Source organism: Lissotriton helveticus, chromosome 2_1 (genome assembly GCF_964261635.1).
Source record: "Lissotriton helveticus chromosome 2_1, aLisHel1.1, whole genome shotgun sequence".
In the NCBI taxonomy this organism is placed as follows: domain Eukaryota; kingdom Metazoa; phylum Chordata; class Amphibia; order Caudata; family Salamandridae; genus Lissotriton; species Lissotriton helveticus.
Genome location: NC_136059.1, coordinates 1,255,499,965 through 1,255,515,738, shown reverse-complemented (window position 1 = coordinate 1,255,515,738; position 15,774 = coordinate 1,255,499,965). Strand labels below are relative to the sequence as shown.

At 43.8% G+C, this 15,774-nt stretch overlaps 1 protein-coding gene across 1 annotated transcript in view; it reads left to right on the top strand.

Annotated features, from left to right (window-relative positions):
- METAP1 (methionyl aminopeptidase 1) overlaps nt 1-15,774 on the top strand; it is a 360,683-nt gene that overhangs the window by 100,468 nt on the left and 244,441 nt on the right. Inside the window, exon 4 of the mRNA XM_078676209.1 lies at nt 2,539-2,599. Coding sequence (XP_078532335.1) covers nt 2,539-2,599 — 61 coding nt within the window. The remainder of the gene's footprint in view (nt 1-2,538; nt 2,600-15,774) is intronic.

Here is a 15,774-nt window from a genome sequence, read left to right as displayed (position 1 = left end):
GGGCCGAGTGCCGCAGAGTGTGTGACTATGTGACAGTGTGTGACTATGCAGGGTGACATTGGGAGTGTGCGGGTGAGCAGTGTGTGAATGTTACGGGGCAGTGTGTGAGTGTGCAGAAAACACCACACACACATACACCACACACACATAACGCACACACAAACCACACACCTCAGTCTCTCAACACCACACACTTGTCACCACTCAACACAACACACTCACCACCACACTCACTCCCCAGGCTCACCCCCACAGACTCACCAGCACACACTCACCTGCACACAGAAAACAACACACACAACAACACACCCCCAGCCGTCAATGAATGCTTTCACCATGCACAAACACCAACAGCCATCATCCATCTGTGCACGCTTTTACCAAGCACACACCCACCAGCCGTCAGTGCACCCTTCCACCAGGCACACACACCTCCAGCCGGCAGTGCACTTTTCCACCAAGCAATCGCAGTATGGTACACTTTACTTTTAAACATATTCATATAAAGCACAGCATGCCACCATTGGTAAAATTACAATTCAACCAACATACTTCCACTACACACCACATGCACACACTCCATAACACATGGCAAAAAGACATTGGCATTTACAATGCCATTAGCTCAAACTCAAATAAATCCGAGCCCGATTGCATTTCTAATGCTTGTTTACTATAGTAGGCTCTCAGGACTTAAAGCTGGTGGCCCATAGATGTACATGTCCCTCTAATGTTCCTGTCTGGAGTGTTAAAAAAATGTTGGCATTGATGGCATTCTTTCTTTTAGACAAAAAGTTAACACTATTGCATTTATTTTGTTTCTGTAAGAAGGTGAGTTGGTACTGTGGTTATAAATGCAGTTGTACTTCTGAGATCTCTGACACTGGCTGGTCTGGTCTTTTCCCAAAAAAGAAACTTAAGATACTTTTGCACACTGGAGTTGACCAGATTTGTACTACAGCCTTTTAGAAGTTTATGGAACTAAGGAAAGTGGCATGGCTCATGTCTGTTCATTCCTAAAGGTCCCTGTGCTAAGGTGCCTTTTGTGCACAGGAGTTGGTGGTTCCTTCAAGGTGTTCTTTTGTACAGTGCTTGTACAGTACCTTGACTGTCTGCATACATAAGTAGAGTGGGCTGTTTGTAAAAAGGACCTATGCTTGTTTGCCGTTGTTCTGAGATAAACTTACTTTGAAGCGGTCTTCCACGCCTCCAGAAACTGAGAGAAATATGTTTCCATGCCTTTCTTTACTGAAGAAGACCCAGACTAAATCACACGGCATAGCCCCCTCTGCCATTATTTGGAAATATACCTAATATTGTATTACTCTGTTCCTGATCTACGTTTTCTCTGCTCTCCTTGAAAGTCCTTGTGCTCCTGCAGTTAAAATTAAGAACTGCAATTCCCAAATCACAGCTCGTAGTAAATTATTTCTTGGTCAAACTTCTAGTCTTAGAGCTCATGGGAAAACATATTGGTTCAAACGTGGTTAAAGGGTGGGTGGGAGACATTGGATTTTGTCCATTCTCATTGTTACTTCTTCCAAGCCTCATATGACCTAAGATTCTGTGGAGGGTATTGGAAGTTTAAGGAGTGTAAGGGTAGAGATGGAGGAAGTTGGAGAGGAGAGGGAGCAGGTGTAGTGGAAGGGGCCCCTGGTCCTTAAGCCAATCCAGCACTTTGGTGGCTTAATTAAGAGTGGGTGGGGATGTGTGCTTGGCAGAAATTGAGTGTGATGGGAAGGAGGGAACATGGAAGGAAGTTCTATGGAGGTGACGGTGGGTGGTGCGTCTGTGGATCTTCTCCTCTGTCCATCACTGGAATTTTCTTTCCTTAAAACTATGGGCAGAGGTGGAAGAGGGCATAGTTTATTGAAGAGTTTAAGTAGATGTAGGCAGAGTGGCAGGAAAAATGGATTGACTACAAAGATAGACTACCACCAGCTCTAGTTATTGGGGTTTGGGTGGAAGGTGTGACAAAATAGCTATATTTTAGCATGTAACTAAAATTCATTCAGACATTTAACGTTCTGCTCCCTCCTACATGGTTCCCTTCATAAACTGCCCTGACATCCACTTAATCTAGTCCCACCATATACATTACGTATAGTACAGGAAAGAGTCACTGAAATGAGTAATGTTAATTCAGCCCAGTGGTATAGATGTTTGCGCACATTGTCTGATTCATTTGGAGTTGGGCATTATCTCCTATATGGTGTTACGCAATTTTAAAGCACAGTCATCCTTTGTCACTTGTTACGATGAGCTGTCATTAGCATGGACACATGCAGGAGTTAACTTTGTTGTGAGGCACCTCAACCAGAATTATCTAGTATGTTTGGTGTTCAAGGAATCTAACACAAATCTGCTAATGTCTCTTCTTATTGTCTTATGAAATGTATTATTATTATTATAAATATATATTGAAAATGGAAATAAAATGTGCCTTGGCATGTAACTTAGATTGCATGAATTAACAATGTCTAGCCTGCAGTTCTAGCTTGTATGTATAGTTGATCGCTTCTCCTTTTTTGTATGTAGATGCCAATGAGGCTGGTGCCTAGCTACATTCAGAGGCCAGACTACGCTGATCATCCTTTAGGTATGGGATCAGATTTTTGTCTTGCACTTACAGAATGAAGTTGTTGTCATAGCTTTGCATTCTGGCTCTCCTAGAAAGTGTTGCTTTTGCACCGAAATATTGCACAAATCTTTTTTTTACTAAGTGATGTACCCTCAGTTCTGATCAGATAGAGCATATATGTATCCAAATGTAATTTTCCAATAAAGAAATCCTACAGTAATCTGGGAATGGAATTCTTTGGGTACGCAGTATGTTAAAGGAGGATATCATCTGCATGCAGTGATGTCCTTTTATGCCCATCGGGCCTCCAACGCAACCCACTAATCAATGGATTTCTGCTAAACCAACATGCCAGTGATTGATTGAATTAAACTGTTCAACAAAGACTCCAGCAGTAGCTCTTCTGCCCCTAGTCCTGAGACATCATTCATTGTCTTTCATCCTAGCTTCCTCGGCCAGGCATTTTCTGACCTTATCATACATTTGTATTCCCATGTGATGTGTTGTCATTGCACCTGTGGCCATGTCCCAATACTCTTTCCTTTTTATTTCAACCTGCCTCCCTAGTTTCAGATTTGGGTTGCTGACCTGTTACCCCTTTAACTGTAGGACTACATAGGTTTACTGACCTGTTTACTGAACTCTCATTTTGCAAATTGAGTAGTTCTCTATTGTGATGAATTCCACCAAAATATGATTCTGTACTTCCTGTGCTTAAATGTTACGCTCACTGTTTCTTGTTCTCCATAGTCCCAGTGTCCTTATCAGTGGGGGATTATTCTGAGATAGCCCATGCCAGATACTTGTAATTATAAAATCTCACTACCATGTTTTGGTGCCGCTCATTTAATGGATGAGGCCTTCAAACTACAAACCGAGAAAGGCTTTACTGCAATTATAGGCCAAGATGTGTCTAGTAAGCCCCATACAGCAGTAGAACAAATAAAAATAATTCAGTGTCTAGGCATGCAAGATTCTATATCTGCTTTCTCAACAATATTGACCAGCATAACGGGCTCTGCAATTTATACCATATGTCTAGAATTCAATTTTTTATGGGCTCGCAGAACAAAATCCAGGTAATCAGCAGATGGCGAAGATTGTGGGACGTGACTTGTGTTCAGAGGAAGAAAGTGAAATCTATTTCTAAAATAAAAAAAACTACTCTGGCTTACAGTTTCAAACTAGATACATTTTTTTATTGACTTGTCATGCTTTCAAGTGTTTCCATAACCTTAGCAACCCATATTTGGCTGCCAAAGTTTACATTTATCAACAACGGTGGAGTGTGTGATCCTCAATCTTTGGCTTTGCCACTGTTTCCTATTTCTGACTTTAATCTAAAAGGGTACAGCTTTTTGGTATTGCAAAGGGATTATTCCTTACCATGGACTTGGTTTTAAGCATTGCTTGGTGTTGAGCAACATATGGGTGTAAGTATCTTTGATTTCAAAGTAGAAATTTTCTTAAAAATGTAATGTCTCGAGATTAAAATCCACAACACCACAGTAAATACTTCGTACTCCTTTATGGCGGTGACCAGGGTTGCATTTCTTACTAATACCTTCCTAATGGGGAACGTAGATTTGACAGAGCAAAGTCATCAACAGTGAAAGCTGACCTCAGTATGGAAGAAATACAAAATAAGGGATATAGGTATAGTTCATGTACATATTAATACTTTGTTCACGGACAGGGAAACATGGGCAAACCTATTGTAAGAAAGGTAACAGGCTGTACAAAGGTACCAGAGAAACTGACGGCATGACATTTTTTTAGCTTTCGGCACAAAAGCAAGATGGGTGAGAACTTTCTGGTGAAGCACACTAACCGGAAACTTCTCTTTTTTAAACTACAATCTCGTGGATGCACAAATAAGGTAACTAAAGGCCTTCATTAAAGTAGTGGCACCAGCATGGCATAAAAATGACAGCCTGCTACCTATGACTGCTGGCTACTGTTCAGAAGGTGTTTGTCTGCCTGCTTCTCAGTCCTGGATTAACTTTCCTTTAGTGGGGCACAAAGTGAGTTTATTTTCATGACTCTTTCCGGAAAAGTTGTTTATTGTTCACATATTGATAGTTTGTATTGAGACGCCCGAAATTAAAACAAACGTTACATGTTGAAGTGTCACAGACCAAAATGGCCAATTATGGGGATACTTTACATGTCCCTTGAAGAAGCACTAAAGTGTTTTCTAGCCAACAGGGGCACTATACCAAAGCAACTAAAATTAATTTAATACAAATCTGAATGTCGGTTTGTGCCAAATCTCATGCATAGGTTCAATTGTACATTGTCTTCAGTTGAGCCCTTTATCAGAAAGTTTTTTCCTTTTATTCTACGAATCTTCATATTTGTTTTGGACCGTGATCGAGAACTCCTACAGCACTTTATTTTGGTTTTGGAGTTAGCCAGATCTACTGAATCCGCCATCTCCGTCTGAGTGGCCACTCTGTATTCCACCAGTTTCAATCTCTTCTTCGATGTAAGAGGGATTTTTGTGTCCTCACATAGGACTTGCAAGTTAATATTTTTTTGAACCACTTGTTTTTTTTTTTTTTAGCAAAAATGTAATGTAAACCCGCTTTCATTCTTAAGAAATACAATAAGATGCCTAGACAATACATCAAATATATTAAACACAGAAGTACAATAGCAGTCAAATATACATGGCTCCACATACATTCTCACCCCTTAATTTTTGTGGCTCAAAAACCAATCGGTCCAATCCTTAATATTCAAAGATCCTCCCCAGAAGACAATCACCCCCCTGCATTGAACACAGCTATTCCTCCTGCCATGGAGCCCATATTTGTTACTTTCAGGACCAACTTCGACTTTGGCAGGTAGATTTTCCCGTGCCCATTTCATTCCTCAACCCCATTCATTAATATCTGGGTGAGTGCATTACATAAATTCCTACCAGTATTTCATCTACCTTACATCATACCTTGAGCATAGAACGTTTTCCTGTGCAAGTCTTCTTCACCCACTCCCCCTGGACACAAGACGTAGACTAAGTTCCCACTGTTCTTTTTAAAACTGCCGCCAGTTCAGTGAGCATCTTGCCCAAAATGCTTAGAATACCTCACACCCCCAAATGTTATGGAAGAGGAAGCATGCTTCATTCTTAAACCCAGTACATGTTGTTTTAACCAGACCTATTTTGTACAGTTTAGAGTAGTTATGATAGACCATAATACAAGATCTTGAGAAGTATAATCTTTAGGTTGGAATGGGTTGCATAGTTTACGCTCTGAGGTAGAGTGAGTATTTCTTTCTACTCCGTTGTTCAGTTAATCTAATCACTTGCATACTTAACACTCAGGTTTTCCAGTGTGTCTGTTTTGTTAATGAGGCTACTGATATCTAATGGGATCTTTTCCGTTTCCTCCAATGGAGAATGATCCAAAGTATCTTTCTTATACGTGACAACGGGAAGCATGTTGATTGCAATCGTGCTTACAATGTTCAGAGCCTGCTAATCCATCTGTAATTCCTCAAAGGTTTTCAGGCTGCCTTTCTGCTATCACAGCACTTTTCTGAAACAGTGGCACCTCTTCAGTTATTCGCCTTCTCTGCAAATTATTCTAACAGACTTTTTCTACATCCAGATTGATGGTATTAAGGCGTTGTCTGACGTAATATCAGAGCACCATCAGTTTTGCTTGCTTTCATTTGATGCACAGGTTCCTCATTTTGAGACCCTTCTGAGTCTCTGAGAAGGATAGGAATAGTAAAGTGCCCATGTTATCTCACCTACGCTTATGATACCGCTTAAGCATGGATTACAAGTAGTGTGTACAATTCTGATCCTTGTTCAAATGGGAGCTTGCACAGAGATTGGAATTCAACGTAGTGCAGTAAATAATGTATGTGCAGTATTTGTTTGACAGATTTCAGATGCAAAAACGGCAACATTTATTGGGGTGGTTGAGAATTGGACAGTGAGAGGCCAGACTAAAAGGCAATACGTTGAGCATTTAGTGCAATTAATGCAAAGTCTGCTTGTTATCCCTCATTCCAGCATAGAAATCGCTGAATGAAAAGAAGTTATTTACAACACCAGGGAAATCTCAACCTGGGGTGATGATATTTTCTAGGAATGAGAAATACGCCCTTATTTCTCACTGCTTGAAACCCAGCCTTGATGTCATTGGGTCCATCTCACCATTCCTAACATCCCAATATCTTTTGATGACTTTGATCCCCCTTTCTCTTGGCACGATTTCCCCATTATCTTAAAACAAAATGTGCAAGTGGGACAACTGAGGGCCTGCTGCTTGCTGCCTTTAAATTCTATGCTATGTGTAGTTGAGTGCAGGCCCATTTTAATGTGAGACCTCATTGTTTTCCTGTGACTTAGATGCTCACTTCTTGTGTGAAATGAGCATGCATTTTGGCAAAGGTGCTTTGCCCCCGTTCCCTGTTAGCGCAGCCAACCTGCCTGCCTGATATTCAGGTCATTGCTATTTTCCACAGGTTTTCCTTATGTCCCTTTTTATCTAAAGATGACCAATTGGCACCTCTCCTTGATTGTAGTCACTCATTGGCAGTCTGCAACCACAGATGAACATTTGTTCCAGTTCCTTCCCATGTTAAAAGGTATGCTCAGGCTGCCACAGTGAAATCCCTGGTAGTTGCACCCGGGATAGAGAACAAATATAAGCCTTCTCCCTCTGACCCCTGGTAAATTAGACGGCATGCGTCCTCTGGTTCCCTTGTGGTTGCCACTGCCTGCAAACGAGCAGCAGCCCAAGCCATGGTTGTTGCCCTGTCCGGATAAGGAGACTAAGGGAGTTGAGGTTGCAGGAATGAGGGTAACGGTAGGTGCCGGAACCCACTGGTGCATGACAAATGCGTGGGTCTTTGGTTTTGGTGCCACAGAACACAGTGGGACAAGTTAGAGGGCCTGCACCTGCACCTTTCCCCAGAACATAGGAAAAGAGGGGATAACATAGTAGCTTAAGGTAAACTCATCTCTAACTCTACCATCTGTTGTGCCATGGATGCTGCCAATTCCTACACCACCACCCCAGGCTGCGCACCCTGCTCTTAGCTTCAAGCCAGTAGTCAAGCAGCAATCAACTTTTCCTTTGATGGGAACATCTTTTAGAGCCAGAGGCTGATGAGATGCTAGAGAAAATTAGGAAGAAGAAAGACACATCTAAAGCTTTGGGTACCCTTCAGACACTGTCAGCTAGGAACTCCCTTCGAAGGCAGAAGGGTAGTGGCACCTCTCACGACCAATCCCAGCCCTATCGGCAACAGGAGGAGGTCTCCTTCCAGCAGTAGGGCAGAGATTACATTAGGGTTCCTTCCGGGTTCACAACTTTAGAGGTAAAGGCATACACCTGTCAGGCGCCCCACAAGACTCACCTGGGCTTGTGAAGGGATTCTGCAGAGACGACACGAACCACCGCCCTTGTTCCCAACCAACCCCTGCGGGGAGTAACACCCGACAAGGATTAGATGGTTCCAGGATTGGGGGCCAAATAAGCAAGAGGAGTGGCCTTGGTGGAAGGGACGTAGGGTAGGGTCTTGGCACAGCTGAGGGAACAAGAAAAGACCCAATTAGGACGTGGTACTACTCCTGCAGCATAACACCCCACAAAACGCATGCAGGAAGGAGCCCCTGTCTCCGGTACTTACCAAGACACACAGTTCGTGCAGAACCAATGAAGAGGTCAGCAACTTAGCGTCCAGGTGCCTTGAAAAGGGTGTGAAATAAAGCGCTCCTGCGCAAGAACCACCAAAGTACAAAACAAAGAAGAAGGCGGCGCTCCTGCGCGTAAGGGTACAATACCAGGGCTCCAGGGTAAGCGTTATAGCGTGGCCCAGTGCATGTTTGTTCAGCGCTCCTGCGCCACATGCAATAGTTCAACAGTGCTCCTACGCTTCACGTGCCAGGTAACTAGCAGTAGCGCTCCTGCGCAACTGCCAAAAGAAAGAGGAACACAAGCAAAGAATGTCACAGCGATCCTGCGCTTACTGATAGAAAATGCAGCAGCGCTTCTGCCAAATGAGGGGCAACACAAGTAAGGAAATGCAGCAGCGCTCCTGCGCGGCTGCCAAGTAAAGGGTTAATCCTGGTCCCAACGAAAAGAATCACAGCGCTCTCAGCGCTCAGCAAATTGGTGCAAGTAGCAGCGCACCCGCGTGGCTGTCTGAGCAATAGAGGCTCAGGGGAGAAATGGCCAGCGCACAACACGAAGTCGAAGAAGAAAAAAAAGCGGCAAGGAAAAGTCACGTAACGCGTACTGGCACAGGGAAGGCGTTACCGTGACTCGTAGTGCAGCGGAACCTCCAGGAGTCTTAAGGAGCAGAAGAACAGTCCTCCGACGTCTGCTGGGCTCCGTACAATACTTCGGTATCAGAAGCACCGATCTGGCGGTGCTTCACACATTTAAGCATAGTCCCCCGGAAGTGCTAGTGAGGCGGAGAACTAGACCGGGACACCACTTCCGGGCGGAAGTGAGTATTCCCGACGCCTGCATGTGTCCTGTGGCGCCCGGAACGGCGGAAAGCCGCCACATGACATTATTCTGCACACTGCTCTCCAGAAACGGGACACGAATTGCGACCCCATGTCCGTTATCACCACCTCAGGAATGCCATGGAGGCGAACCACGTTGTTCACGAACACCAAAGTCAGTTCTGCCGCGGTGGGTACTTTGGCAGAGGCGCGAAATGAGCCATCTTGGAGAGGTGGTCCACCACGGTGAGCACGGTGGTATGGCCGGTTTTGGTCAGCGGAAGCTCTTCCACGAAATCCATGGAAAAGGTGCGCCAAGGATACGGTGGTACCGGGATGGGACGTAGATGGCCCACAGGGGTTTCCGACCTGTTCTTGCCTTGCAGGCATATGGCACAACGGGAGACGTGGTTTTTTGTGTCGGTTTCTAAGGTTGGCCACCAAAACTGTCTCTGCACTAGGTCAAGTGTCTTGTGGTATCCTGGATGACCGGAGAGAACATGGTCATGACACATACGAATCGCTTTTTGCTGATGGAGCTCCCCAGGTAGGTACAACTTGTTTCCTTTGACCAGAAATCCGTTCTCACGAACCACACCTTTGTGTCCTTTCTCTAGGGCCGCTGGATCTATTCTGTCCGTGTCCTTACGTAACTGGGTCATGAATTCTGAGGAGGTCACTACGCCCTGGAAGTGTTGTTCTGAGATGATGGGAACTGGTTCAGTGGTTTCGGTAGCTTCCTCTGACTCATCCAACCGTGAGAGAGCATCTGCCTTGGCGTTGTCCTTACCGGGTCGGAACGTAATGGTGAAATTGTATTCGTTAAAAAACAGGGTCCATCGTAACTGTCGGGCGGTAAGGGCACGGGCTGAGCGTAAGAACTGTAGGTTCCTGTGATCCGTGTATATGGTGACCATGTGTTTTGCGTCCTTCAGGTAATGACGCCATTCTTCGAACGCCGTCTTGATTGCCAGGAGCTCCCGATCCGACACGTGTAGTTCCTTTCTGCAGGCTGAAGCTTTTTGGAGTAAAAGGCCACCGGATGTAGCCGTCCGGTGTTGGCGTCCCTCTGTGATAACACGCCTCCCAAGGCGTCCTTTGAGGCGTCTGCCTCTACTACGAAAGGCTGATCGGCGTCTGGATGTATAAGAACTGGGGCTGTGGTGAACCGCCTCTTCAGTTCCTGGAACACATTGTCTGCTTTGTGGTCCCAACAAAAGCGATGTCCCTTGCGCAACAAGCGTGAGATAGGTGCCACCATTCCGGAGAATCCAGTGATGAAGCGACGGTAGTAGTTGGCAAACCCCAAGAATCGCTGTACCCCTTTCACGGATTCTGGAGTGGGCCAAAAAAGGATGGCCTCTACATTCTTGTTGTCCATTTGTATACCTGCTGGAGTGATGATATGTCCCAGGAACTCCACGGCTGTAACGTGGAAAACGCTTTTCTCCAGTTTTACGTACAGTCGATGTTTTCCTAGCTGTCGTAGAACCGAACGCACGTGCTGTACGTGTTCGGTGATGGTCTGTGAGATCAGGATATAGTGTATGTATACGATACAGAAGACGTTGAGGAACTCCCTCAACACCTCATCGATGAAGTACTGGAATGCTGTGGGGGCGTTGCAGAGTCAGAAATGCATGACCTGGTACTCGAACAGGCCGAATTTGGTCCGGAAGGCGGTCTTCCATTCGTCACCCTTCCGGACCCTGACCAGATGGTAGGCACCCTGCAGATCTAGTTTGGTATAAATGGAGGCGTTCTTGACTTGATCCAGGAGGTTGGAGATCAGCGAGAGCGGGTACCGGTTTTTAACCGTAATGGCGTTCATCGCCCTGAAGTCGATGCAAGTCCTCAGGTCCCCTTCCTTCTTCGACACGAAGAAAAGGGGAGATGACACCGGGGACCTGGAATGGCGGATGAACCCATTCTCCAAGTAATCATCTAGGTAGGAGTGATCCAGCGCCCCTATAGAAAATATGTCATTAGTACGTAACCCAACTCCACATACCATTAATAATAAAACTCTCAAGGCCCATAAACTAACGTGACATATTTTCGAGCAACTGAATCATGTGACCTAATTAATAAAACCTTTTCAAAAAATATATACACATTTATATACAACTGCAGTATAATGATTTCACCATGGTTTTAATGAAACTCAGCATTTAATTAAGTCACTTAGGCAAATGGATCAACTGATGGTAACAAGACTGTGAAATAACAAGGCCAGCTTGACTTTTCAAAAATCTTATTTATTAGCTATTTATTCGGAAAAGTGTGCATTTTATTTAGAATCTTTTTATTCAAGCAGCATTGTTTGAGGATTTGCAAATTAGTCTCAGTTTCAAGTAAAATCAAATAACATGTTAAATGAAGAATAAACAGTTTTCCATCACCTAAGCCCTATTTTCCCCGTCTAAAGCTCACTTTGCCTAAAAGAATAAAAGGTAAAAGTCATTTAACCCTATTGATCCATACGTGCTCCAAAGAGTCCGTCAGCACGTCACGCCCAACTGGATTGGGAAAGCGAGAAGCGCCCTCCCTCCAAAGTGGTCAGTTTTTATACCTTTTTCCCTAACTAATCTCACTAAATGTATTCTTTCTTTCCTGCCATCCAAAGTTCTTATTGGTTGACAGACGTCAACCCATATGGTGTCATCGCCTTTCGAAGCCGGATTCAAACTTTCCTCTTTGAGTCTATTGTTTCTCATTCACGAGTCACACAGCTTCCTCCAAAATGAAACCTTTGTAAATGACAGTCCGTGACTCCCTTAGCTTGGCAATCTCTACCGGCTACCGTCCTTGGGTTTGGTCCATCCAAGAGCAAGTATAATACATTTTTCAATGGAACGTGCATTTTTAAAACGTGATAAAACTTTTCCATGCAGGCTCTTGCTCTTTTCTGGACAGGACTCGACAACACCACGTTAATGTCGTGCTAGGCCTCAAGCCCTTTTCTCGTTAACTAATTGTGGCGGTTCAGAAGGAGGGACACTGACAACTGGGTGAGGTAAACGAGGTTTTATTTTAATGAATGTCTTCTTCTTGCGCTGGGACCTCCTCTCCCTTGCTAGGGTGGCTGGATCCAATGTTGCAGCTAGGTCGCGGGCTCTACGGGGACTTGATCTTCCGTCTTCCTCCTCCGAGTCTGTCTCGGGCCGGGTTCCACCGCCACATAGAAGACAAAAGAGATAGGCTCTCCGGTTTACTGGTCCTGTATCAAGCGTTCCCTTGGGGTACCAGGGTTAGTGAGGACACCAGTGAGAGAGTGCTAGTCCTATATAAAGTGCAGGAAGAGTGAGGGGGCTTCGTGAGGGAGGACGGTCACGGGGCTTTATATAAAGGGGAGGGGTGTTTGGAGTGGGTCGTGACACTGTACACTATTTACACGGCGGCTCCCCGCCTTCCCCACCAGCCTGCTACCCGGTCACGCACCTGTGAGAGCCACACTCCTCCTCCTCTTGGAGTGTGGCTGGGGGCAGCGTGGTATCGCGGGCCTCCTGGCGCCGCTCCTCCTGGATTCTTCGCGTCTTCTTCCTCCGTCCTTACTCCACGTTCGTCCTCTCCGTTCGGGTCGTTCTCTCCACTCGTCTCCGGCCTCGGGGTGTCGGGGCACACCCGTCCTTCTACTTCCGGGTATTTGTTGTCTCCTCCTCGCCACACGTCATGAGAAGGCGTGACCACCTGTCCCCTACCGCATTCGCCGACAGTCACCAGTACGTCATAGGGGGATGTGTCTTCCCGCTCTTCATCGACGTGGTTAAAGGCACAGTCCTCCTGCTGGGTCCACCATTCGTCCGTCTCCGGTCCCCATGTAGTCTGTGGCAAAGAAGGGGCGTGGTTAACGTTAGGATTCCACCAGTCCGTATTCGCAGGGAAACCCTCCACCCTGCTACACTAATATTCAAACAAACACAAAAGAATAGTTAATGCAAGAATTAGAAATCATTCTGTTACCCACCCACCCTTGCTAATTATTAACCCATTAATAAATGTTACCTAGCCAAAGCAATTTAGCAACAAACAGAATAAGCCACACAAAAACGAAAAGACAAAACATAAGCACACGAAAATAAGCACATGCCATTATTAAAGCAGCCGCAATTAATTCTGACATAGCAATAGACAAGATTAGCTTATTATTTTCCACGAACAAGCATTTGCAACATAAAGCACATATATGAGCACACATGTTAGTCCCCATGTATCGTGATTTGCAATTTTAATCTAGGTTGATTAATAATATTCATTCCACACACTTTAATACAATTAGTTTTATTATAGGAGTTTAACTTTGCGAGCTGAAACAAAATCTCGCTCCATCAACTCCCTCACCTGGTGATTTCAAAATCACCAAACCATACCCAAAAATGTAGCAAAATTTTATCCCAAAGATGAACATGCTTTGATTTTCACTGTTAGTATTTCTAAAGTCTTGTCTCAGCTGTTGGTCTGCCACTTTCATATTGAGTTCTACGAAACTCTTCCAGTGCTATCTCTCTCTCCTATTCCTTTCTGAGATTATAAAATCTCTTCTTTTCCCTCATGTATTTCTTTCTTTTGTGTAACATGCAACTGATCTTCAACAACAGTATCCCAAAGACTATAACTAATAAAGGTGTCAGTATTTTGCCAAGAATTGAACCACCAATCTCTTGAAACCAGGTTTTGATTGCTTCAAATCTCTTGCTCAGACGTTCTGAAAAATCATCCTCTTCTAAGGGTACAATTTCTGATTGCAACTCAGTGATGTTTTTAATATACATCTCAATATTCTGACTCTGGTCAGGAATATTGGTACAGCAGTGTTGGACATGTAAAATGCCACAAATTCCTCCCTCTTTTGCTAGCAGAATGTTTAAAGCAAGACGATTCTGCATTACCATGGACCGTATAGCAATGAGCTCAGTATCCACTAATTGAAAGCCACTTGCTGTATCAGTTGACAACCTGTCAACAATTGTGGACAGTTTTCGGATTCTTCCTGCATTCAGGGTAATACCCACTAAAGGTATTACTGCTTGAAAGATGTCTCCCAAAATTTCTGAGAAACTCTTTTTAATCTATTTAAATGATTGCTGATTTCAAATGAACCTTCTGCATTTCTGTCAACATGAAATATTTTTGGAAAAACAAGTACAACAAAGCACGTCCCATACCAATGGTCTGGGAGGTTGTAATAAGCTTTATCTGCGCATACAAAATAAATCCCAGGGAAAATTGGATCCTTGCCACCTTTGAATCCCCAACCCCCCATGATTTGATAAGTGTCCTCACAATGACTTGCACCTACGAAATATTTATCAAACAAAGTGTTATCTCTCCTAATACAGAATTTACCACTAATTGGTTTGTCAATGTGGATTGCAACATTTTCAAAAGTTTTGCCATTACGTTTTTCGTCCTCGTTTTTCGTCCTCTGACTGCCAGAATTTCGATTTGGTCTGTTTGAGCATCTCATTTCTTTTATAAATTGCTCTTCTCTCCTTAACTAAATTCAGGAAAGACAATTTTCCTCAGATCTCAATTTACATGTCAAATTGTTTTTAAAAGCATACTCATAGGTGAGTTCATTTGTCACAATGAAAAATGTAACAGTCTTTGACTTCCATGACCTTTACATATTCAGCCAGGAGTCTTGAAAAAGTATTACTAGAAAAATCACCAACAGATCTATCTTGATGAATCTCTGGATTGTGATCAATAACTCAGTTAGTTTTGCCTGTTGCACTATGTTTATCTTGTTTAACTGAAGCTTTGCTCGTCTTTTCAGGATCTCCTTTTTGACTTGTTATTTCATTATCTTGCTCCTTTGATCTGTTTACCAACTTGAATTTCAGACCTTCATTTTCTCTTGGCCAGTTATCACCTTTTCTCAGTAATTTCTTCTTTGGCTCGGACACATTACATTCTGCTCTCCAAGCTCTTTTTCTGAATTTTCTTATATCAGATTCTCCATCACTCTCTTCAGATTCTGTATCTGATACTTGAAACTTGTACCTAGGACTTTCTTTACTCTGCAGCTTCACTCCGTTAGGAACATTATCTTTATAGCTGGTACTTGGCAATTCGTCTTCTTCTTCTATTACCTTCAACTTCCCAGTTTCAGATTTTCTGTTCCTGCTTTCAGAGCTTCTTTTCTGCTTTTCAATACTCTCCTGGTCTTGAATTATGATTTGATCAGACTCTTTTTCTGCTTCTCTTTCTAGCACTTCTTCATTTTCAAAGTCTAGTGTCACAATTTCCAAATCTTTTTCATTCAATGCTTGATTCGCAATTGAACACTCCAAATGTCGACCTTCTTGTCGACCTTCAGGATCTGGATTTTTCTCAGGTTCTTCTTCAGAATCCGAATCAGTTGTGGAGTCACTTTCTTCGTCAGGATTTTCAGGTGGAGGTACACGAATGGTATGACTTGCGTGAATCCACCTCTTCAAACCCTTGCACATCACTGCATTTGTTGTGACAAGAATGACTTGCCTTGCTTTTTGCCACTTGGGTACTAGACAGTTTCTTCTTCGATGAACTTTTGTCCTCACCCAGTCACCTGGTAACAGATCATGTGCTTGCTCTTTTTCTCTTGTTTGCACTTCAGTTCCCACCTGATGGAACACAGAGGTCACAACGTCAGACAGATTCTTGCAATAGTCCAAAATGACGCTATCATTTATAGTCATCAGCTTTCCTACTGGAATAAATGTGTGTCTCA